This window comes from Triturus cristatus, chromosome 12 (assembly GCF_964204655.1).
Source record: "Triturus cristatus chromosome 12, aTriCri1.1, whole genome shotgun sequence".
Lineage (NCBI taxonomy): Eukaryota > Metazoa > Chordata > Amphibia > Caudata > Salamandridae > Triturus > Triturus cristatus.
Window position 1 is genome coordinate 424,948,161 of NC_140595.1, and position 24,781 is coordinate 424,972,941.

A 24,781-nucleotide genomic window follows, 5' to 3' on the forward strand; every position below is an offset into this window, starting at 1 on the left:
AGAAAGCGAAGGATCTTAAAAAACGGGTGTTGTTGCAACAAGTTGCTCAAGGACGAGGCAGAGAGAGAGAGGCGGTAGAGGGTTCGTCCCGAGGGGAGCAGGAACGGGGTGAGGAAGAGGGCCAGCTGTTTTGGGAGCAAATCAGTGTGCTTATTGTAAGGAGGAAGGGCATTGGCAATTTCAGTGTCCATTGTTGCTGGCCCAGAACGGGGCTATAAGGAGTAGAGGAAGAGGTCGGGGAAGTGTGGATCTCAGTGATATGCGACAAGAAGAGGCGACGCAAGTTGGACAAGAAAAGAATTACTTTGATAATCCGAGAGGTATGCAGTATTATAATGAGGAATGTGCAAAGAATGCGACCGAAGGGTATGCTTATACATAGGATAGCCATGGACAGAGAGAGGGCCAGGTGTCAGTACCCGTTGACCAGCAAGGACCCTATGTAGAGGCGCGTTTGATGGGGACATCTGAAAAGTCTTTAGTTGACACGAGTGCAATGAATAGTTCTATTTCTCGTTCCCTGGTCCCTGGGGCTGCTCTGACCGGGCTCAATAATGTTTCGGTAGGATGCTCGGGAATTCCGGTGGTGAGCCCCATCTCCAAACCCATGCCTATTACAATAGGTCCTGTTACGATAGACTCTCCGTTTCTTTTGTCTTCCCATTGTGGCAAAATTTGTTGGGCTTGGATTTATTAAAGAAATTACATGCTAAGATTCATTGTTCACCTGATGGTGTTTATCTGACTATTAATTCCCCTGCAAAGTATACTTTGCAGTGTTTCACTAAAAATGAACCCCTCCCACCTGAGTTTGCTGTTATTCCGGTGACGTTGTGGGCCACTGGTGACACGGACGTAGGCTTATTAAAGATTCCACTTGTCTCTATTACTTTGAAGCAAAATGCTCAGCTTCCTCGTATAACTCAGTACAAAATTTCTCCGGCTGGCGAGAAGGCTTTGCTCTCTATCATACAAGATTTGGTAAAAAAGGGTGTGGTGGAAGAGACAGCTGCTAATGTATGCAACAGCCCTATTTTGCCTATCTTGAAAAGAGCCCCTGTTGGATGCGATCCTGACTACGCTGATACCTATCGTTTTGTGATTGATTTGCGCGAAATTAATAAAATAGTGGTGCCCCAATATCCTGTGGTTTCGGACATCACTACTATTCTCACTAGGATTCCTCCTCTGCTAAATATTTCTCTGTGATCGATTTAAAAAATGCCTTCTTTAGCATTCAGATTCATCCTGATTGCCGCCATATTTTTGGCTTCTCATTATCTGGTCGTAGCTTCCGGTTCGGTCGCGCTCCCCAGGGGTAGACAGAGTCCTAGTATTTACAGTCAAGCTTTGAAAACATTGTTGGATGATTTGGTCTTGCCCCCTGGTAATGTGCTTTTACAATACGTAGATGATTTGTTAGTGGCCTCTGATACCGAGAAAGGCTGTAAGACGGCCACTGTACAATTATTGCCTCATTTGGCTGCTAATGGCAATAAAGCATCCCTTTCTAAATTTCAATATTGTCGACAGGAGGGGACCTATCTCGGTCATCTACTGTCGAAGGAGGGAAGGAGACTAACCCCTGAGCGGGTGACTACCATTTTTAATATGTCTGTACCTCGTACTCCGCGTGATGTTCATGCATTTCTCGGCATAATTTCTTACTGTCGCCAATGGATCCCTAATTTATCCCTTCTTACTAAACCTCTTCTGTACTTAACTACTAAAGATGTGCATTAACCTTTACCCTGGACTGATGCTTGCCAAGATGCTTTTGTCTCTTTGAAATCTGCACTTTGTTCTGCACCCGTTCTTGGTACTCCTGACTACCGGAAACCTTTTGTGCTTTACGTACATGAGGTGGACGGTTGCTCGCTTTCTGTGTTAACACAAGGATTTGGTGGTAAGCAGAGACCTTGTGCTTATTTCTCGGCGGTGTTGGATAACGTCGCCAGAGCACTCCCAAGCTGTTTAAGAGCCACTGCTGCGGTTGCGGTGGCTATTCGACAGTCGGAAGGGCTCGTTTTGAACACTGACCTCACCGTGATGGTACCGCACGCTGCGGATACATTATTAATAAAACAAAGACCCAGCACCTTAGGAGTGCGCGTCTTACTGGATATGAATTAACTTTGTTTGCTCCACACATTACGATTAAATGATGTGTCACCCTGAACCCAGCCACGTTACTACCCCTCCCTTCGAATGAAAAGAACAATGATGTTCATGATTGTATATTTCGGACTGAGGAAGAAATGAAGGGACGAGTAGACCTGACTGACACTCCTCTATCTGACCCCCAAGGGGAGTTGTATGTCGATGGCTCTTGTTTCAAGTTACCAGATGGCACGACAACTGCTGCATATGTGAGAACTACTCTTCACACTATAGTTGAGGCTTCTCGAGTACCCTATCAGTCAGCACAGGCAGCTGAATTAGTGGCATTGTTTCGGGCCTGTGAGTTAAGTGAAGGACTGAGAGTAAACATTTACACAGATAGCCAGTACGCCTTTGGCATGGCTCATAGTTTGTCAACTCTGGGCAGAAAGAGGTTTTCTTACTTCTCATGGTCAGCGAATACAGCATGGCCCCTTGATTTTGCGATTACTGACAGCATTGACGTTACCAGAAATAGTGGCTGTAGTCAAATGTAGCGCACACAAGACAGTGGTTGATGCAGTGGGGGAGGGTAATGCCTTTGCCGATCAAGTAGCTAAGGAAACTGCTAAATCTAAATTAACCCCAATGTTTGCGACTAGTTCTGCTAGGCGGGTGGCTGAAACAGATGTTTGATAACACTATGGAGAGTGTCCGAGAAATACAGAAAGAAGCTACCCCTATTGAACTGGCTCACTGGAAAGGGCGAATTGGGAGATTAGATGCAGATGGTTGTTGGATTGATATAACAGAAAAGCAGCGGTGGATGTTGCATAATGCATTAGTAAATGCGGTGGTAACAATGGCACATGGTTCAGCTCATATTGGGGTGAAAGGTATTTGTGCATTATTAGATCCTGTATGGTCCAATCCCAAAATTTCTAGGACTGCTGCTCATTTGGTACAATATTGTATGGTTTGCCAACGACATAATCCCGGGGGCAGGGAGCCTGTTCTGAGTGGAAACTTTGCACCACCATTGTTGCCTTTTGAGGTGCTTCAAATGGATTATATCCAGCTGGAGCGCGTTAACAATTTGAAGTATGTTCTGGTCGTGGTATACGCCTTCAGTAAACGGATGGAGGCCTACCCGACTAAAGGAAATACTGCTTTGGCAATGGCAAAAGCGTCGATAAAGGAGTATTTCCCTCGCTACGGATTGCCTCGTGTGATCTTTAGTGATAACGGAAGACATTTTAATGGAGAACTCATCACACATATATGTAATAGATTACAGATTAGGCAGAAATTCCATGCGGCTCGACACCCCCAGTCTGCTGGGTTGGTCGAGAAGTATAATGGACTATTAAAGCTTAAATTAGCTAAAGTTCAGGAAAATACTGGGTTGAAGTGGCCAGATGCTCTGCCGCTGGCATTGATGTCAATACGAGTTGCCCCACATTCTCGTTATGGTTTGTCTCCGTATGAGGTCATTTTTAAGTGCCCTACTAATGTTTGGGGCGTCCCGAGACCCAGAACGTTTTGAGATATATAGTATCCTATGCTGACAGACTATTTGTATGCCTTGACTAAAGATCTTCGTTCCATTCATCAACCGGTCTCAGCAGTGTTGTAGCCCCTGCTGGAGGGTCCTGGACATCATCTGGAACCAGGCCAGTGGGTTCTGGTTCGCAATTATTAGCGGATCTGTACCTCTGACTTCTGTGCGCCTCTGATTTTGTGCTGTTTCTGTACTTCTGTGCCCCCTTACGTTCTGTACCTCTGACTTCTGTGCCCCTGCTTGAGTCCGTGCCCCGCGCCGGTCTCCTTTCCCCCACCGCTGCCTCCCCTGCGGCCCGTCCCCTCCGCGCCCATTTGCTCTACCCGTCCCTTGCCTCCCAGCGGCTCCTCCCTCCCCACCTCCCCATATATGGCAGCCGCTGGCGCGGTGAGGAGAGTGACCCATGACCTTCCTGGTAGGTCGCTCCCCCTGCTGCAGCTCTGCCGTCACCCCGCTATCTCCTGTTGCCACCGGTGCTCCAAGCAAGCCTGGCTGAAGATGGCTGAAATGCCAGAAACCGGTCCTAGGAAGCTTGTTTCCGGTCCAGGGAAGACATGGCTTGGCAGTTCGGGCTGGACTGTTCCCATGAGGCACAGGGTCAGACTGATTTGCATATGGCCATTTCTGAACTGGGGTGGCAGAGTGGGCTAAAGAACGGTGACGGATTAAACTCAGATCAGTTGACTGGGGGTGAGTGCTTGCAATGATCAACACTCCGTCCATCATTTCCTTTGGTTTTTGCTTTGTTCGCCATAAGATGGCAGGGTATGCTCAGACGTGAGTCCCTTGCTTACTTTGCCACTGGATTCAAGCAAGCCTGGCTGAAGACGGCTGAAATGCCAGAAACCGTTCCTAGGAAGCTTGTTTCCGGTCCAGGGAAGACATGGCTTGGCAGTTCGGGCTGGATTGTTCCCATGAGGCACAGGGTCAGACTGATTTGCATATGGTCATGTCTGAACTGGGGTGGCAGAGTGGGCTAAAGAATGGTGATGGATTAAACCCAGATCAGTTGACTGGGGGTTAGTGCTTGCAATGCTCAACACTCCGTCCATCATTTCCTTTGGATTTTGCTGTGCCCCCTTATATTCTGTACCACTGACTTCTGTGCCCCTCTGATTTTGTGCTGTTTCTATACTTCTGTGCCCCCTTACATTCTGTACCTCGGACTTCTGTGCTCCTGCTAGAGTCCGTGCCCCGCACCGGTCGCCTTTCCCCCACCGCTGCCTCCCCTGCTGCCCTGTCCCCTCCGCGCCCACTTGCTCTACCCCTCCCTTGCCTCCCGCCTCCCAGCTGCTCCTCCCTCCCCATATATGGCTGGCGCGGTGAGGAGAGAGACCCTTGAACTTCCTGGTAGGTCGCTCCCCCCGCAGCAGCTCCGCTGTCACCCCGCTATCTCCTGCTGCCACCGGTGCTCCACCACCCGCAAGCTCCACCTGCGCCTCAAACTGGTGGCCAGTGGTGGCCTAAGGTTAGTTTCCGCTGTGTCTGTGCCCCCTTATATTCTGTACCACTGACTTCTGTGCCCCTGCTCGAGTCCGTGCCCCGCGCTGGTCTCCTTTCCCCTGCCGCTGCCTCCCCTGCGGCCCCGCCCCCTCTGCGCCCAGTCACTCCACCCGTCCTTTGCCTCCCGCCTCCCAGCTGCTCCTCCCTCCCCACATATGGTGGCCGCGTCGCTGGCGCGCCAACGTCTGCGCCTGTACCGTGCCCAGAACCCCTGGCCCCCGCAGCAGCCATGAAGACCGCCTCCGCTATGACACCAGCAACCTCGTCGCTCTCAACCCAGGAAGAACCCACACCTGCTGAAAGGCCGCCCCGAAGCGCACCCACGGTCCCTTCAACTGCCGGAACTGCAGCTTCTCCTGCCTCGAAAGCGCCAAGACGCCTGCCACGCAGGAACCCAACCAGCTTAGATGCATCCTGATCAACACCCTCTCCGCACACAAACATGCCGTCGAACTCTGGGACCTACTCGACACCACATCACATCACCGGACGTCGCCTTCCTGACCAAGACCTGGATGAACGAAACCTCCTCGCCAGCCATCACCATAGCCATCCCAGACGGGTACAAGATGACCCGCAGAGACCGCACCAACAGGGCCAGAGGAGGAATCGCCATCGTCCACAAAAACACCATCAGGGTCACAACAAATACCAACGACACCCTCAGCACTGCCGTACACATGCACTTCCAGATCCACATGGACCCCAAGACCACCCTAAGAGGCACCCTCATCCACAGACCACCAGGACCCTGGCCTCAATTCTGCGACTCCATCGCTGACCTCATCAGCACGCACGCGCTGACCTCCGCCGACTACATCCTCCTAGGAGACCTGAACTATCACCTGGAGAACAACGACAGCAACTCCTCTACCCTGATCATCAATCTCGCCAACCTCGGACTGAAACAGCTCGTCACGCCGTCGACCCACATCGCCGGCAACACGCTAGATGCCATCTTCTCCTCAAGCCCCCACGTCACCTTCAGCCACGCCTCCGAACTCACCTGGACAGACCACCACTGCATCCACTTCTCCTTCCGAAAACCCCTCACACACGCCGCTGCTGGGGCAAAGTCACCCAAGAACAACTACAGACAAGCCTCGCACTCAACCACCAACGAACCCCACCAACCCAGATGAAGGTGCACTCAACCTCGAACCCTGGATGAACGACTGTGCCAACACTGTCGCCCCGCTGAAAAACCCCACCAGCAGAGACAGCAGCAGAAGAGTCAGCTGGTTCACCCCGGAACTCCTTTACTCAAAACGCACCTGCCAGAAACTGGAAAACATATGACACAGCGACAAGACGCCAGACAGCCGTACTGCCCACAAAGACGCCATCCGCAACCACCACCACCTCATCAGGACCGCCAAAAGAGCCTCCTTCACAGACTGCCTTGACAACAACACACAACAGCAAGGAGCTCTTCACCATCGTGAAGGAACTCTCCAACCCCAGCTCCAATGACATCCCACCTGTGCGACTCCCTCGCCACCTTCTTTCACTGGAAAATCACAGACATCCATGACAGCTTCAGACCCCGGACAACCCCTGCCGACTACACCGAACTCACCGCACCCCACGGCCCACGACACCCTGACAAACTGGACCAACGTGAGCATCGAGGACACAATCAAGACCATGGGAACAATCCACTCTGGTTCCCCGACCGACACTCTCCCGCACCAAATCTTCAACAAACCCAGCAATTCCATCACACCCCACCTGCACAAAATCAACCTCTCCTTCGAGACCGCCACCTTCCCTGAGAACTGGAAGCACACAGAGATCAACATCCTACTGAAGAAAACCAAGGCGGATCCGAGTGACCTCAAGAACTTCCGTCCCATCTCCCTGCTTCCGTTCCCAGCAAAGGTCATCGAGAAGATAGTAAACACCCAGCACACCCAGCTCACCCGTCACCTTGAAGACAACAACATCCTGGACCCGTCCCAATCAGGTTTCTGCAGCAACCACAGCACCGAGACCGCCCTCATCGCCGCCACAGACGACATCAGGATCGTTGAGGATATCAAGCTATGGATAATTTAGTAATATTTTAATTGATTAATTTTAATGTGGAGTTTCTATTTTAATGATGGACTATGTTTGTGATTATGAGTAATGTTTGTGCTTTTATGGATAATGTATATCCGAATAACGATACGATAATGCTTTTATTTAGGACAGCTTGTGGTAGACATGAAAATACGAGTCTGTTGACGCAGCATAATCGGTTTACATTTTTTTTTTTATTTGAATAAAGCTTGCATATGAAGAAGCGTCCATTAGAAGGGAAGCCTAACCTCCAGCATGCAGGCCCCTATTTCCCTCTTCAGCAGCCCCCACGCCTCCTCATAGACATCTATGGCCTGATTGAATGTGCTGTGCTTCCGCAACAGCTTGTCCAGTTCTGCCCGGCGCCGAGTGCCCTGGCCCAGCTTGACGGCGGAGTAGAACAGTAGGTGCAAGCAGAGTCTGTTCTCGTCAGAGGTACTGAAGCCCCCCGGGGCGCTGGCGGTCCCCGCTCTAAGAATAGAGTTCAGCTTCTCACGGCCCGCCAGCAGCGCTCTCCGGCTCGTGGGGTTTTTTTTTATTATTAAGTAGTAGCCTACCTCGCTACTCCGGTCCCCGATGGCCAGGTGCACGCGCTGCCATTCCGGGTCACCATCCACCTTTCTTTGGTGTTCAGTAGACACCTGAGCGTGCTCATCGGCATTGTCCATTGTTTCTGGTGCAAGAGTTGTTTGTGGTGACTCGGCCATTGTTCCTGAGGTAGGGGATAGTTCATCCGGGTCAGCATTGGTCTCTATGTCGGCTCCACTGAGCTCGGCCAGATAGCCGCGCTGGATGGACAGGCAAAGACTGTGCTGGCCCCGCAGCAGGCCCATGATCTCTCCATAGAGACAAAAGCTCAGGCCGCTCTCGTCCATGAAGAAGGCCGCCAGCCTCTGCTCACGCAGCTTCACCTTCTGCACCAGGCGCACCACAGACAGGTAGTCGGCGGAGCCGAGCAGCCTCCCGGCCAGGGCCTCCAGCACCTCAGGGGGCAGCAGCTGGCAGCCGCAGGAGTCTGCCAGTAGGCGGGCCACCTCTGCGAGGTCCTGCGGGTCCTCCAAGCTGGCGATGCGCACCTGCAGGTGCCCCACGTACCACTGCACCTCATCACAGTCCGGCTCGTCGATCTCCTGCAGGCGCCTCAGCAGCCGCTGGCAGGCCTCCTCTAATAGGTTCCTGATGTGCACCCGGTCGGTGCCAGGCATCGGAGGGGGGGTCACTGCAGCCATCTGAGGGTCGAGATGGGAGAAGGAACATATATTAAGTAATTACACAAATGAAAAGTTGCATCAGTATCTGGTAGACCTAGGTCCACTTTCTCCCCAAGAAGTGGGAAAGAAAGAAGACCACTGGGTCAGAACAAGGGTGACTAGGACATCCACTATGGTGACCAAAAGAAAGGGGTCCCAAAGCCTCCCCAGAAGAAAGAGTGAACCCCTTAAGGATAAAAGTAAGGAGTTCCAGGTAGACCCCCAAAATCCTGTCCAAGAGGGTGGGCCCAAAGACACCTCACAAACTAAACCAGGGTACCAAGGTAAGAATTGGGATCCCAACAGAATATGGTGTTACAACGGTCAGAAGTCTGGACACCACACCAAGGACTCTAGCTGTCCTAAAGCAAGCACTTGCATAGCAAATAGGTCGCGCTTTTGGGACCTTATAAGTGTTTAGCTAGAGATAGTGACTTTGCCTTGGTGTTTATTCTGTGCTGATGCGATCCGATAGCTTAATGATCCAAGCATTTTCTGAACAAGACGTATGCATAACTTGAAACGCTTACACATTTAATTCATCCGTAGTTTAATTAATTGGTTAAAACACAAGTTATGTCCTTCACGTACCTTTGAAGAATGTTGAATGAACCTCAATACAAAACACAAATGTGAGAATAAATAATTTGGGAAATATGGAAAAAAAGGAAAATCTTTACCTCTTCCCACAGGAAGTAAACAGATCATATAGGTGAGATAGAAAACACTAATAGAATAAGGTGCCATACAAATTTGGGAACGAGAATCAAAGCAGACGGGATGTTCAGTAATTGTGATCTCAATACTCGAGCAACACCAGATTGTATTTATGGTAAAACCCAGCACATAAGTAGAACACCCCCACCCCAAAAAGGTGAAACCGCATAATAAGTAAAAGTAGGTATGTGCTAGACGTCTTGGCTCGGTAACTACTTCAATGAGATTAATCCATTACACAGATACCATAAAATTCATAAAAACAAGCACCGGCAACATAGCAAGGATACAGTTCATGCAATTCTCCAAAGCCAATGTCATCGTCTCCCAGGGAAAAAACTAGCCCAAACAAAAAAATACAAAGTTTGAACTGCAACGTGAATCACAACAGCAACGTGCACGAAAAATGCACTGAAACAAATGTCCACAAGACCTGCGTGTTCCGGTCCAAAACCGGGGTAGTGACCACGTCCCAAGAGGTGGCCATGATAGAGTCAGACAAACCCCAGTCTTACACTGATGTTAGCATGGAAACAGAAAGGAGCGGCGTAAATCTTTGAACAAATAACATGACGAATAGCTATATAGGAATCGCTAAAAAGGCACCCCCCAAGTTGCAACACCATTTAGTTGCATAATATACAATATAAAATCCATTCTCACGAACGAATTAGTGAGTCTGGTTGATGAAAATCTATACATTGTGTTTTTTTCTGTATGAAGTAAAAAGTAATTACAGCAAAAGTTTTGTATATTGAAATAAGTGGAGAAGGCAGAAGTTCAAGTGTTTCGTTTATTTTAGGTTATGTCTTAGGTAACATATGTTTGTACATTCTTTGTAATTTATGCGTTGAATGCTGGCAAAAGCTCTATTTTTCTGCTATGTACGCTCTAATTACCTAGTTTAAAATTGGTTTGTCACTAGGTCACTTGTTTCATTTCCGGGTGAAAGGTAATAGAGGCTATTATAACGGAAGCAAACTGTTAGTGGGAAGCCGGTCTTTGCTGATCGAAGCTTTCTCTGCTACACTTGGCTTCGTATTTTTAAGTTATATACTACTCCTATAAGAACATTTGCGTATATGATAAACTCGTCACTGGGAGTTCGGATCTGTAAGGCATTTCGACGCAGCACCTCTACGAAACAATAGCCATCAGACCGAACAAAAGCGGAGTCAAATCCTTTATAAGCCAGTGAAAAGTATCAACACCATATCGCCACCTGCAAACACGCTGACTACATCTCACTCAAACACCAGTAAAGAAAAAAAACTGGCCAAAGTCTACTTAAGCAGTACAGAAGGGGGTGGTGATGGACGGAGCATCAGAACCAATCAAACACTCACACCCAGTCAACAGATCTGGGTTTGATCCATCACCATTCTTTAGCCCACTCTGCCACCCCAGTTCAGACATGGCCATATGCAAATCAGTCTGACCCTGTGCCTCATGGGAACAGTCCAGCCCGAACTGCCAAGCCATGCCTTCCCTGGACCGGAAACAAGCTTCCTAGGACCGGTTTCTGGCATTTCAGCCGTCTTCAGCCAGGCTTGCTTGAATCGAGTGGCAAAGTGAGCAAGGGACTCACGTCTGAGCATACCCTGCCAACTTATGGCGAACAAAGCGGTACAAAAGGGGGTGGTGATGGACGGAGCATCAGAACCAATCAAACACTCACACCTAGTCAACAGATCTGGGTTTGATCCATCACCATTCTTTAGCCCACTCTGCCACCCCAGTTCAGACATGGCCATATGCAAATCAGTCTGACCCTGTGCCTCATGGGAACAGTCCAGCCCGAACTGCCAAGCCATGCCTTCCCTGGACCGGAAACAAGCTTCCTAGGACCGGTTTCTGGCATTTCAGCCGTCTTCAGCCAGGCTTGCTTGAATCGAGTGGCAAACCTCATTTACTTTTGAAAAGCTTTGAACGGCCTGTGAAGTGCTAGAGTCCAGCACATGCATCAGATAAGAATGCTGTGTCCTGGAAGCTTTAGCAGCCAGGTTACAACACAGGCGGCGGGTGGCGCAAGGGATTTAAGTCCATTTAGAGCAATGGGCTCTGTGTGTGCTTGTATTCAGGAAGAGAGACATGCTGAAATCAATAGCCTCTTTAAACTTTGTTCGTTTTTCTGTCCCCCATGCTTTTAATGCACTGAAAAACGAATGAACTTTAAACCGGGCCTGCTACATGGCTCTTTTTAACTGCAGGGGTGTTTATCCCACTTGCCGTCCCATCTCATTCCCCTTGCCCCCTCACCCTGTCTTTATTACAAGTCTGCAATTTAGCTAATACCCTACTCTTTGTCTTGTATTTTTTTTATACTGAAACAATTTGCCTACTTATATTTAACTACTGTTAAACAAGCATTAGCAAATCAGTCTGATCTAATGTCAAGAAGCTGTTGCTACATTTTTTTATGAGGACTTATAAGCATAGAAATCATTTAAGTGCACTTACCCAGGATACAAGATTCCTGTTTGAGCAAAGTAAAGGTACCTAGGGTTTAAATTACTGTAACCTGCAGACAGTTTAAGTCCACGAAAAAGGACTGAAGGAAAAATATTTGAATACTAAATAATGGAAAGACTAGAAAAAAATACTTATAGTATTTTTGAACAATCCGTGCAACGTCTGTAGACATCTAATACAGTTGTGCACCAGTAATTAGACAAAAAGCAGTCACTCGCAGTGAAAACACCACAGTCCTAAGAGGAGGATCCCATGCTGCATGCATTAGTAGGCACAAGTAGAATGAATGAAGAGTTAAAAAGACCAAAGCATGAAAACAGCTGACCCAAAGTTCCTTCATGTACGAATATTGTTTTTACTCAAGAATATTTTCATGCTAGCTCTTGGACAGACAGAAATGTGCTTTGGGTGAAACCTTAACTTCTGGCACCAGCTTAATATTGGATTCTTAAATTTCATTTTGATCAAGTTCTCACTTTGTATTCATTTTCTATTTAACTCCCAACAAGCATATACATGTAGAATACTGCTTTAAGCCTACACGAATGACTTATTCATACTTCACAATGACCAGTGATTTATTTGAGTCATGATGAATGTAGGTTTGACCAAACACCACTCATTTTTAGGTCTCGCTGAGCCCAGCGCGTGCGCTGGCTCGAAGAGACATTTTGTATGTGGGCTACCAAAAGTGCTAACAGGCCAGCCTAGAGCTACAGTGCATGTGCGCGGGCGCCGCACTTACTTTCACCGCACGCCCGCTTTGATCGCAATCACGATCACTTTTGCGGCCGTACGGCCACTTTGCTGCGCAGACCCAGCCTCCTCTGCCGGCACACCCACTGTTTTCATTGAATCACTTGTGTTTATTCGATCGGTCACGCCTCCCTTACACAGCAGACTGTTTTCTGACATTAATATTTCCACACTTTTCTTTCTTATCCATTTGAATTGCTTTGTGTACATAATGGGTTCCCAATGAGCTACCTTTAGTCCACCATGAAGGTCACGTGCTCCTGCCAGTGCTTCTGCTGGCTATCTTTGTGACGCACTAGGAAGTAAGGCATGAAGAGAAACCACCTGTGGATAAGGTGCTGCTTTATCACATGGCAAGACCTTTCCACAGAGATCCTGAACACGATTATGAAAGTGCAGCTTCGCGAGCTCCTTTCTGTGCCTTGGAAATTTCCACGTGTTTCAAGCAGTGAAAAGTGTTGCTAATACTAGTTGACATTACTCCAGTGTTTATGAGGATCATCATTATAGAGAAGTTTTAGTTCGACGTCAATAAAACTATGCTGCTCTGCATTGTTTTGAAATATAATCTGTGCTGAAGACGTTCCTCATCCACCTAGGCCTGTAAACAAACCACAGGTTGATAAACCTTCCCTCTCCACGGACGCGGGCCTTGTCAGCACGAGCTACGCGAAGTCTAAGGCAGAGGATAATAAAGCTGTTGGGATCGCGGGGATTGGGTCACGTGATGTTGTTATGCTCCAGTGTCCAGGCTCAGATCAGCGGATTTTCCATTGTGTAAGCCTTTTCTCCAGTTCTCTTGTCTACAGCAATGAATCTTCCAAGGTGAAGTGCAAGAACTTATTTTTAAACATTTTAATTTGTCAGCAAAATAACTTAGAAAAGGCTCACAGAAGAGGATCATTTTGAGAGCCGTGTTAGTGAAAACTCATGAAAACTACATCCCAGCAGTCACAATGTTATCCTGCAATCAATAACCTACTTTCCCCATTTGTTTTGCTGTAGGGCCATGTGTAAGCCTCTGCTTCCCGTGTCTGTGGCCTACTGAGTGCATTGCGGTTAATCTGGAAACATACGAGCATCATAGAAGGCTAACTATCAATAACTGTCAGTTTACACTAGATTGCCTATGATATCACTTGGAATTCTCAGGTGAACCTGCCCTGTTTCAATAGCAAACAATGTAACATTTCATGCTGTGTAGGCCTGTTCAGAGGCACCCTCGTAACCAGAGCCCATTAAACAACTGGACTACGTGAGAGGAGTCACGTGGGAGCCACACAAAGAGACCCTTCTCACTTACTCTCATCTCTTTCAGACTCGGGGCTTGATTGAGATATGGCCGGCAGCCCGCTCTATTTATAGATTTTTTAAGCTCAACTCTTCACTGTCACACCTCTAGCAAGCGATGGACATTGAAGTGCAAAATAATCAAGCTTTCCCTAATCTGCGTTCCTTCACGGAGATGTAGGTGACATTCAGTCAGGCAAAATCTATAAACACAAACATACGCAAATGTATATAAAATCCACGGAGTTCTGCTCATCATGTGGCTCTGGCACCGGGGAATTGGTCGCTTCCTGTTCCCAAAATTAACCGCCACCTAGAATTCCTCCCCTGCTCCCAGATGTATCCCATGTCAGCCTTCACCGTGGAGCCCTTGGGTAAGTAGTCCACTGCTTTTGGAAGAGCACGGGCCACTCTAGTGCGTCTTTTACAGAGGCAGTGTGTGACTACAGCAGTTAGTCAGAGAAGTAGTCTAGTTCACACGGAAGTTGAGTGTGTTACTGTCAGGGAGCACTCTCCGCAGCAAAGCTTCCTGAGCGTCACCCCAGTGCCGCTTGGTTGCCAAACGCAGACGGTCATCAGACCATAGCCGCCAAGATTTGAGTCTGATTATGTGTGATTTTTCCTTTTTTTACAACACTTGTGTGTGAAAGTTCAGAGCTTTATGTGTCACTTGATTAGGGTGACCAGATGTTGAGAAGCAAGTACTGGGAGAGGTCAGTTATATAAGCAGGAGTAAAGCCTCTAGTCTCACTGTTACATCTCGTTTCTGAGAAGTGCAGTACTTTCTAATTACATTATTATGTTTTTCTTGAGAAGTGCAGATACTCTCCCTCTCAAAATAAACAAGCATTTGCAATGCAATAGGTCTCGCATTTATAAGAGTTTGAGCTATTGACATTGGAAACAACAATGCCTTTTATTTTTGTTTTCGTTATTAAAACATAAATATGAAAACAAAACTAAAAGCCATTGTCATTGACAATGCCAATACCTCAAAGACATGTAAATGTGAGACCTATTGCATTGCAAATGCTTGTTAGAGACTGGCACTTAGATTTCCTCAGCTAACTTTGATGCAAAGAGAAACAAAAAAGGAGTAACAGAGGAAAAGAAAGCTAAAGCAGCAGTGACAAGGGATGAAAGCAAAGATGAATAAAGAACACACTAGAGTAACAAAGTCAAGAAGTGTCTGGAAGTGAATTAACGATGTCTAATAGCCCACAATAAACACTACACAGCCTTGGTATATGGCACCCCAAACTTCCAGAAAACCAGCTGCGCTCTTAAGAATCAAAACTTTGGGCCCAGATTTATTTCTAAACAAAGAGACGACATGTTAAGCATTTCTGCAAATTGAGCATTTACAATTGCACAGATATTCCCTAAAATAAATTGAATCACACTATATAAACTCAAAAACAGAGTCATCGATAAGAACTCAAACACAGTTTAGCCATCGCACCTTTTTGTTGGTTTTATACGCATCAGTAGTTTGGAAAACTTAACTGCCTCCCCTGCAAAGTAACAAGAAGCTCAAAAACGTGTAGAAATAACTCCCAGCATATTAAGTGATTGTATTTTCATTTTGAACGTTAAAACAAACTACTCTTAACACTTTGTTTTTTGCGATAGAAAAAAGTCTGTCACAATACAAGTTTTGTTAATAAAAAAACAAAATACTTAAAATCTACCAAAAGCTTAACCAAAGACTAATTTTTTTACATTATTCGCATGTCAAAACAAGCACATAGTCACAACAGAAAAAGCGTACATACATATATTTAAAAAAAAAAAGTCCCGTTACATTATACACAAAAAATAAATCCAACTGCACTTACCGTTTCCAACAACCAACTAACTAGCGAAAACTGCCACGCCTGCTGCTTTTAAAGCCACAAACAACCCACAATCCTTCAGTGCAGGAAGTGACGATAAGAACGCAAAGCCAATAGAAGCACCTAAAAAAAATTCAAACTGCCCGCCCTTTCCAAAGTGACCCACCTGCCATTCATTATGCAAATGAGGCAGTCTACATAGGCGGAGGCTGTGCAGCGCTCGGGTTTGGTTTCCTTTCTCAGTAGCGCCTCTGAGGGTGGCATGGTCATGCCTCAGTGACATAGCGCCTAGAAGTTCTGCACGGAGTTGATTTATCCGTAAGTAGCGCCTTTGATGGAGTTCTGTTCATCCCTCAGTGACACAGTGCCCAGAAGTCTTGCACGGAGCCTCGCCTTTTCTGTGGAGTGTTTCATGTTAGTCCCTTCTTTAAAAGACGCAAGAAAAAACGTCAGCATTGGTGCAGTCGAAGGGCATCGTTAATTGTTTCATGCGGGGAGAGGATGTGGTCCGGCTGCGCTGCCGCCTCTGGTGCAGGAAACCAGGGTTCGAGCCTCGAGGTCGCGTCCACATCCTGTCATTCTGGGCAAATCACTTAATCTCACCGTGCCTGAATGTGTAATGTAAATACGGTGCTATGTAAAACGTTCCAATGCCTTCGGGTCGTGTACGCGCTATATAAATACGCAAAAAAATAATAATTACTATTCGTAATGGACACCACGAAAAGGGGGCAGAGATGGGGGGGGGGCATGGAAGAAATGATTGATCGTATGGAAAAAAGAAATCCTGTTTGGGAGGTAGGAAGTGAAAAGGAGAAGGTATTTGGAAAGCACAAGAGGCAGGTGGAAATAGCGAAAGGAAGGGCTGAAATATGGGAGGAAGGAAAGGTGAAAAGGGGTTAAGGCGCAGGGAAGGAAAGGCTGCAATGTTGGGTGGATGTAAGGTGGAATGACCGAAGGCTGAACGCTTTAGTTCTGAGGATGAATGCATGAATGGCTGTATAGAAGTATGGATGGAACAGAAAGGATACGTGGGTGGAAAGAACCAGTGTCTGCCCAGGATGGTCCTTGGAAGGAGAAAAGGCTGAACACTTTAGTACTGAAATGATGAATGCATGAATGGCTGTATAGAAGTATGAATGGAAGTGAACGGATACATGGGTGGGTGGAAAGATCCAGTGTGTGCCCAGAATGGTCCTTGGAAGGATGAACGCATGAATGGCTGTGTAGAAGTATGGATGAAGTGAAAGGATACATGGGTGGGTGGAAAGATCCAGTGTGTGCCCAGGGATGGTCCTTGGAAGGAGAGAATGCTGATAGATGGACAGATGTCAGAGTGAGAGGTGGCCGGAGGAGTGTGGGTCTAGATACAAGCGCAGACTGCTCAGTGGATGGATGAATCATGAGTGAATGAAAGGACGTGTGAATTAAGTGATAGAAATATGAAAGTTGAAGCTAAGCTGTAGGATTCATTCGGAAGTGTAAATGTCAAGAAAAGCAATGAATGAGCCAGGCATTCTTGCTCCGGTCACTCGTCATTAGATGTTTGATCAAACAAGGAGAGCATTTTTAGTTTCTGGCTACTCCCTTGTTGAGGTCACCTTTGCTAGTGACCAACATGCCCTGTGGGCCAGGAGTCCAAATGTTACTAAGGTTACTTAATGTGATTCATTATTTTGTGCTAACCACTTACAGCGCTTAGAAGCGCTATGTAAAAATAATGTATGACCCTTTTACTTTTCTTTAAATCCTGTGCTTTCGAAATGGAAATGCTACTTTGCCTCATGGCATATCTGGTCTTTCTGGAAACTATTCAACAAAGACCCACCTGGCGTGTTTTCGAGCCTGCTGCGAGGGCGCCGCCCTTCTGGTCATTAACTGTTGAACGGCCCTTTTACCCCGTCCAGGGAACCATCATCACGTGGTTTGACAGTCCCTGCGTTTACCTGCCTTTTCTTTTCATGCTCAGCTCTGTAGGGTCTGCCTTTGGAAAATAACCGCATTGAATACTTAACAGTTTCTAGTTCTATTTGATTATATTGCATTTGCACCTTTATTCGTTTTTATAAATCAGTGCATTAGCAGCATCAGCTGAGGGGACATTCCCTGAGTGCTTTTAGCTGATGTATCCTTGAACCCTCCCCCCTAGAGTGCTTGCATTAAACTGCCCGAGGGACTCCTTTAGAATGAATATCCTTTCGGACTCCTTCCTATGTGTCTGGGCCTCGTGTGCCAAGAATAGATGAGATGTGGCCGGTCCACACAGTAAACGTAGGCCTGTGGCTTTTACATGCTTTCAGCTGTTCGTAAAAAGAATCTCCATTCTAGTGCCCCGAACAGACCACGAATGCAGGCCATCGAGCAGGCTCGAACTGACACAGAAAGGAGTCCCGGGCACAGCAATCAAAGTGGCCACATTAGAGAATTTGCAAACATGGGTCACATTTTCAGCAAAGTGGGCAGTTCTAACTTCGTAAGGACAGCTGTATAAGTGTTTTGGCAGGGATTGAAGACAGCATGGCTTTGAGCTTGCTGCATGTAACATTTCTCGTTATCAGAGGAATAATCAGTAAAAACCGACCAGGCGAACCACGAAGCAGGCCCCAAAACAGCTCAAAAACTGTCCCCCACACTGACCTGTCACCAGCCCTCCTGCACTGCCTGGTCGCCTTGTGGGCCATTGCGACCCCCACAGACACATGAGAAACGAGCCAGGTCCTTTCTTTAAAGGCCATTTGCCATCCAAGCTTCTAACCTGTGTAAAAAAAAGGGTGAGACGGCAGCAGAGCCCCCGAATGCAATACCTAAACTTTGCCAAACTTTTCATTGATTTCTAGACATGGAAACTGGAAACCAGCTGGAATAGTGCACTGGTGTCTAGAGAGCGCCCATAAACCTGCGGGTCTGAGAGGGGGGCTTCTATGGCCCGATTACACTCAAACCCTGGATAGTGGCACTATCTGTGATACCAAAATATTGATGGCAATTCGAATTTGTGCAGTAAACCATGCACTCCTGCATGTTCCCCAGGTGAATTTCGGCACAGTTTACAGGATGAAAAATGTCAGATAAATCATCTGATCAGTGACCTTGCCAAAGGAGAGGCAGTTGAGACCCATGCCCCAGCTCTTTGTCAAGACTCGAACTGGGTTCCACCCAGGCGCGCAACACCCATTGGACTCACAGGGCTTCTGCCCCCCCCCCCCCCCCCCGTCGTGTGTGGCAGCCCGGGATGAGACACCTTCCCGGGCAAAAAAGCAACCGCACCCGAGCACTTCACGGGTCTTTAAAAGACCATTTGCATGTTAATGAGGCCTCGCTGTTGTTTCACCCCTTCTACGAGCCCCTGCAGCTCCACTCTGCCGATTGCTTAAAGTTCAGCCCCCCCCCGAAATTTTTGCTCAGCCCCCCCCGAAATTTGGCTCTAGTTGCGCCTCTGGTTCCACCACCACACCCATGAATATATCAAGAGGCAATGAAACTGAAAAACCAAGCAATGGCAAATGCATTAGGTTCCGCCTGGGGGGAGGATTAATAATAAGCTCGGAGGTGGTGGAGCAGAGTATTGAGTGTAGAGAGAATGGTGTGTGTGCTCTCCGTGCAAGAATGAAGCTTGATAAGTGTCTGAGTGCAGGGTGAAAGTGCTTCAATGCATGGGGATTGATGCGACTTCGGTGCAAAATGAAAACTGTGAGAGTACGGGGTGAGAGATGTTGCCCTGTCTAAGGTACGATGTGTGCGAGTTACTTCCTAGCTGCTTTCAAAGACCGGGGTAGAGACATACCTGGGTTTGCGGACAGTTGAAATGAAGCAAATGGAACTGAACCCCTTCCAACATCACGGTCTCGACCATAGCTGCGATCATGCAAAAACTATTTCATAGATTGAAATATGGAGTGGAAGTGTGTTGAGGTGTTCACCGAGGGTAAAAGCCTGTGTTTCAGAGAGAAGAGGAATTCTGTGCTCTCAGTTTCAACGAGGGAGCCCACCAGGCTCTGCTTAAACGGGTCCCCGTGTGAACATATGTAGAGATTGAACCTATATGAAATCTTCCAAGTAGACTACACAAGATACCCAATGATTTACAAAAAACAGGGGTTGAGATATAGGAACCGCATCCTTCACTCCTAGTTGTTAGACGGCGACCTCAGAGGAGCCCGGAAGGGGGGGTCCTGACTACCCTGAGCCCCGCCCGTATAGTGTCGTAGCCGGGCACTGGCGGGAAATTCCCCAGGGGGAGGAATCTCGCAACTAGGATCGTACTTCTGGCACCACACGACACAGAGTGACCACACTGGATATTCTCAGAAACAACTTTATCAAATAGGTATCACTGCAAATATGTACAAGGTGAGCACGGGCTCAAGAGTCTCGGAAAGGTAGGGGGTAGCGGGACAGTCTCTGGTAACGGTTCAAAGTAGGGACGTATCCGGCGCACAGCTCACAATCCTCGAGCTGGGGGATACGTGGTCGGAGTCGGGGTCCGGCGGGACCGGGAGAGTCTGGGGGGGGAGCCGCGAGTCACTCAGCAGGCTCAGGTGCAGGTCCGGAGGTCTTACGATCTTCAAGGAGCCGCGAGTCACTCAGCAGGCTTCGGCACAAGTTCGGAGGTGTTACGATCTTCAAGGGGCCGCGAGTCACTCAGCAGGCCCAAGCACAAGTTCGGAGGTGTTACGATCTTCAGGAAGCCGCGAGTCACTCAGCAGGCTTAGGGGGGGTTCAGTTCCAGGAGCCACGCACACATCGCAGGCTCTCGTTGTTCCAGCGTCGAATCTGCCGGACAGTCTCCGAGCACCCCTTGTTATAGGTCGACCCCTCTTTGATGTCCGGAGTCTGTGCAGGCAGGGGTCTTGTCACCTGGGGGCCGCTGGTCGGGGAGGAGTCCCAGACACCCAGCAGGCACGGAGCCAGCCCGCAGGGAGGCCGGAGGGCCGATCGAAACCCATCGTCCCAGGGGAGTTCAGAGGTGCGATAGAAACTGCTCCTCCCTCTCTCATCCCCTGGAAGCATGATGTCTTCCAGCCGGAGTGGCGCCTCGAGGCCCGGGTCGCGCTGGAGCCGGGCGGCCATCTTGTCACATGGGGTGGGCACGCGGGCCCGGGGTGGCCGAAAGGAGAGAGGCCATAGACGGGGATGTCCGGGGTTGGTGCGGGGGTCCTGGTGGGAAGGGTCGGCGGGGCCGTGTGCTGGGGCTGCAGGTACCAGGTTTCGGTGGTGCGGGGGCACGGAGGGCCACTCTACGAGGCCGGGTCCAACACGCGTCCCCCCCAGCTGAGAGCCGGAGAGAACTGCCCATCACCTTGGGGGGTTCTCTTCGCTGAAGCGGAAGAACCGGGAGAGGCCGTCAGCGTTGGCGTGGTCCGTACCAGGGCGGTGTTCTACGGTGAAGTCCATTCCCTGGAGGGAGATTGACCACCGCAGTAGCTTGGGGTTTTCTCCTCGCATCTGCATGAGCCATCGCAAGGGCCGATGGTCAGTTTGGACCCTGAAATGAGTGCCGAACAGGTAGGGTCGTAGTTTTTTGAGTGCCCAGACCACGGCAAAAGCTTTGCGCTCTATGGTGCTCCACCTCTGTTCTCGGGGTAGCAGCCGCCGACTGAGGAAGGCGACGGGCTGGTCTAGGCCTTGATCGTTCACTTGGGACAGGACGGCCCCAATGCCATGCTCGGAGGCATCGGTCTGGACTATGAACTCCTTGGCGTAGTCGGGAGCCTGGAGGACGGGGGCAGTGCACATGGCCTTTTTTAGAGCATCGAACGCGTCCTGGCAGGCAGCCGTCCACTGCACCTTCTTTGGCTGTTTTTTAGACGTGAGTTCGGTGAGAGGGCCGACAAGGCTGCCATACCCTCGAATGAATCGGCGGTAGTAGCCCGTGAGTCCCAGAAAGGCTCGGACCTCCGTTTGGGTGATGGGTGGTTCCCATGCCAGGATGGCGTCGATCTTTGGCTGTAGAGGGGCGACCTGGCCACTCCCGACTTGGTGCCCCAGGTAGACTACGGATCCTTGTCCGATCTGGCACTTGCTGGCTTTTACTGTGAGGCCTGCCTGGCGCAGGGCGGTTAGCACTCTCCGGAGGTGCTGGAGATGCTCACTCCACTCTGAACTGAAGACAGCGATGTCGTCCAGATAGGCCGCGCTGAACTGTTCTAGCCCGGCCAGGACCCTATTCACCAGTCTCTGAAAAGTGGCCGGGGCATTTTTCATCCCGAAGGGCATCACGCGGAAGCGGTAATGCCCATCGGGGGTGGAGAAAGCAGACCGCTCCTTGGCCCCTTCGGTGAGCGCAATCTGCCAGTATCCGCAGGTGAGGTCGAAAGTACTGAGGAACCGGGCGGCCCCTAGTCGGTCAATGAGTTCGTCGGCTCGTGGAATGGGGTGGGCATCGGCCCGGGTAATGTCATTGAGCCCCCGGTAATCCACGCAGAACCGGAGCTCGGGGGCGACACCGGGGGCCGCTGCCTTCGGAACCAGGACCACGGGGCTGGCCCAGGGACTGTCAGAGGGCTCGATCACCCCCAGGGTCAACATCTTCGCGACTTCAGCTTGAATGCAGGACCGGACCCGGTCAGGAACCCGGTAGGCTCGGTGTCTCACCGGCGGGCTGTCCCCGGTGTCCACATCGTGAACACACCAGTTGGTGACCCGGGGGGTCAGGGAGAAGAGGTCGGCAAATTGTCTTAGGAGCTGGCGGCAGTCCGCTTGTTGCTGGGCAGTGAGGGCTGGGGAGAGGTTCACTCCCTCCACGGAGCCATCCTGCTCCTTGGCACACAGGAGGTCCGGGAGGGGATCCGACTCATCTTCGGCCCCGTCATCGGTGGCCAGCAGGAGGCTCAGTTCTGTCCGCACGAAGTGAGGCTTGAGGCGGTTCACGTGCAGGACCCGGAGGGGATCCCGAGGCGACTGGACGTCCACCAAGTAGGTGACTTGACTTTTTATCTCCACCACCTTGTAGGGCCCAGTCCATCGGTCTTGGAGGGCGCCAGGCTTCACGGGGGCCATGACCCACACCTGCTGGCCCGGCTGGAACTCGACCAGAGTAGCATTCTGGTCGTACCAGCGCTTCATCTCTTCTTGACTCGCCTCCAGGTTGGCCTCGGCCAGTTCTCGGAACCTCCTGGTCTGGTTCCGGAGGGCCAGGACATATTGGAACACATCTCGGGGAGTGGTCTGGGGGGCTGCCTCCCACCCTTCCTTAACCAGACTGAGGGGACCTCGGACGGGGTGTCCATAGAGTAATTCGAACGGGCTGAACCCTAAGGACTTCTGGGGGACCTCCCGGTAAGCGAACAGGAGGCAGGGGAGCAGGACGTCCCACTTACGCCGGAGGGGCTCTTCTAGGCCAGCGATCATCCCTTTCAAAGTCCTATTAAACCTCTCTACTAGGCCGTTCCCTTGGGGATGGTACGGGGTGGTGAACTTATAGGACACCCCACATTGTTGCCACAGGGACGTCATATACCTTGATATGAAATTAGTGCCGCGGTCGCTCACGACTTCGCGGGGGAACCCCACCCTGGAAAAGATCCCATCAGGGCCCGGCCCACCACGGGGGCCGTAATGGTGCGTAGGGGAATGGCCTCCGGATAGCGGGTGGCGTGGTCTACTAGGACCAAGATGAACCGGTGACCTTGGGAGGTGGGGGGGTCCAGTGGCCCCACGATGTCAATTCCGACTCATTCGAAGGGGGTACTGACGACCGGGAAGGGTTGGAGGGGAGCCTTGCGCTTCCCTCCACTCTTCCCACTGGCCTGGCACGTGGGGCAGGACTTGCAGTGTGCCTCTACTGCTGCTTTCATCTTAGGCCAATAAAAATGGGTCACGAGGCGGCAGTAGGTCTTGTCCTGACCCAGGTGGCCGGCGAGGGGGACGTCGTGGGCTAAGCCCAGAAGGAAATCTCGGAAGCGGAGGGGTACCACCAGTACCCGTCCGGATCCCAGCTCCACCGACTTCTGCTCACTATACAGGATGTTATTCTCCCAATAGATTCGGTGCGTTCCGGTCTGGTCACCTGCGGCTTGGCCCTCGGCCTGGCGCCGCAGCCCGACCAGGGAAGGACAAGTGGCTTGCTCCCGGCAAAATTCTTCCCGGGTGGGCCCACCCTCGTGGCGCCACTGGGCCAACTCGGGTAGATCCCCCAACTCGGGGACCGGGGCGGGGTCGGATGGGGCGCGTTCGTCGCTGGCGACGGACCCTTCTGGTGGGGGAACGGGAGGACCCTCGGCGGGGACGGTGCTGGTTTCTTCGATCGGGGTGCTCTCGATGTCTCCCCGGGGAGTGAGTCGGGCTGTCATAGATCGGGTGGTGGCACACACCCACTCGGGGAGTCCCATCATTCCTAGGTGGGCCTTGCGCTCTACGTGCTTCCAGGGAGAACTCTCCAGGTCGTTCCCTAGGAGGCAGTCGACCGGCTGGGAGGTTCTTACGGCCACCTTGAGTTTACCTATCACCCCTCCCCACTCAAATGGCACCAGGGCTACCTGACACATACTTTCCCTGTTGTCTGCGGATATTACGGGGCAAAAGACATTGGGGAGGATCTGCTCCTCGGGGACTAGGTGCCTGAGGACACCGGTGATGCTGGCCCCGGTGTCCCGCAGGGCCTCTACCTGGTGGCCATTGATCTTGACGAGCTGCCCATATTTCTGTGTGTTGGAGGGTAGGAGGCTACCAGGGATCATTTCCTTATCTCCCAGGGATACTAGGGCCATCGCTGCGGGTTCCCACTCCTCGGCTTCCTCAACCTCCTCCCCCAGGGCTACGTTGGCTATCTGTCTCGCCGGGGGGACTTGGGTGGCCATGGGACACTCTGGGTCATTGGCGTAGTGCCCGAGTTTCTGGCAACGGAAGCATGTGACAGTCACCCGGTGTCCCCGTCTCCCAGGGGGCCCGGTCACTGGCGGGGGTGGCGCCGGGAAAGGTGGAGGTGGTGTCTTCGGGGGGCTAGGCTGGGACTCTCTCGGCCCTCCCTGGTTCCCTCCCCCTCTCTGGCGGTGTGGTCCCTGACTGGTTCGGGGGTACTCTCCTACCATGCCCCGGGAGACCCGGGTGTTGGTCCAGCGGTCGGCCTCCACAGCCAGCTTCCGGGGATCTGTGAGCTTGCTATCCAGCAGATGTTGACGTAGCTCTATGAAGCAGTTCGCAGCCAGGTGTTCCCATAACATGAGATCAGTGAGTTCGGCAAGTGTGGTGACTTTGCTGCCCTTGACCCACCCATCGAAGGCTCGACTAAAAAA

The 24,781-nt window shown here is 50.3% G+C and overlaps 2 protein-coding genes across 3 annotated transcripts in view; one reads left to right on the forward strand and one right to left on the reverse strand.

The window, feature by feature from the left end:
• The window catches only part of LOC146776052 (uncharacterized), a 387,820-nt gene that overhangs the window by 313,694 nt on the left and 49,345 nt on the right, over positions 1-24,781 (forward strand). The window lies entirely within an intron of this gene.
• Positions 7,409-15,912, reverse strand: LOC146776053 (uncharacterized). The gene is made up of 2 exons (XM_085638118.1): positions 15,552-15,912; positions 7,409-8,457 (listed from the first exon to the last, which is right to left on the reverse strand). The coding sequence occupies exon 2, from the start codon at positions 8,455-8,457 to the stop codon at positions 7,459-7,461; it is 999 nt and encodes a 332-aa protein (XP_085494244.1). The 5' UTR covers positions 15,552-15,912; the 3' UTR covers positions 7,409-7,458.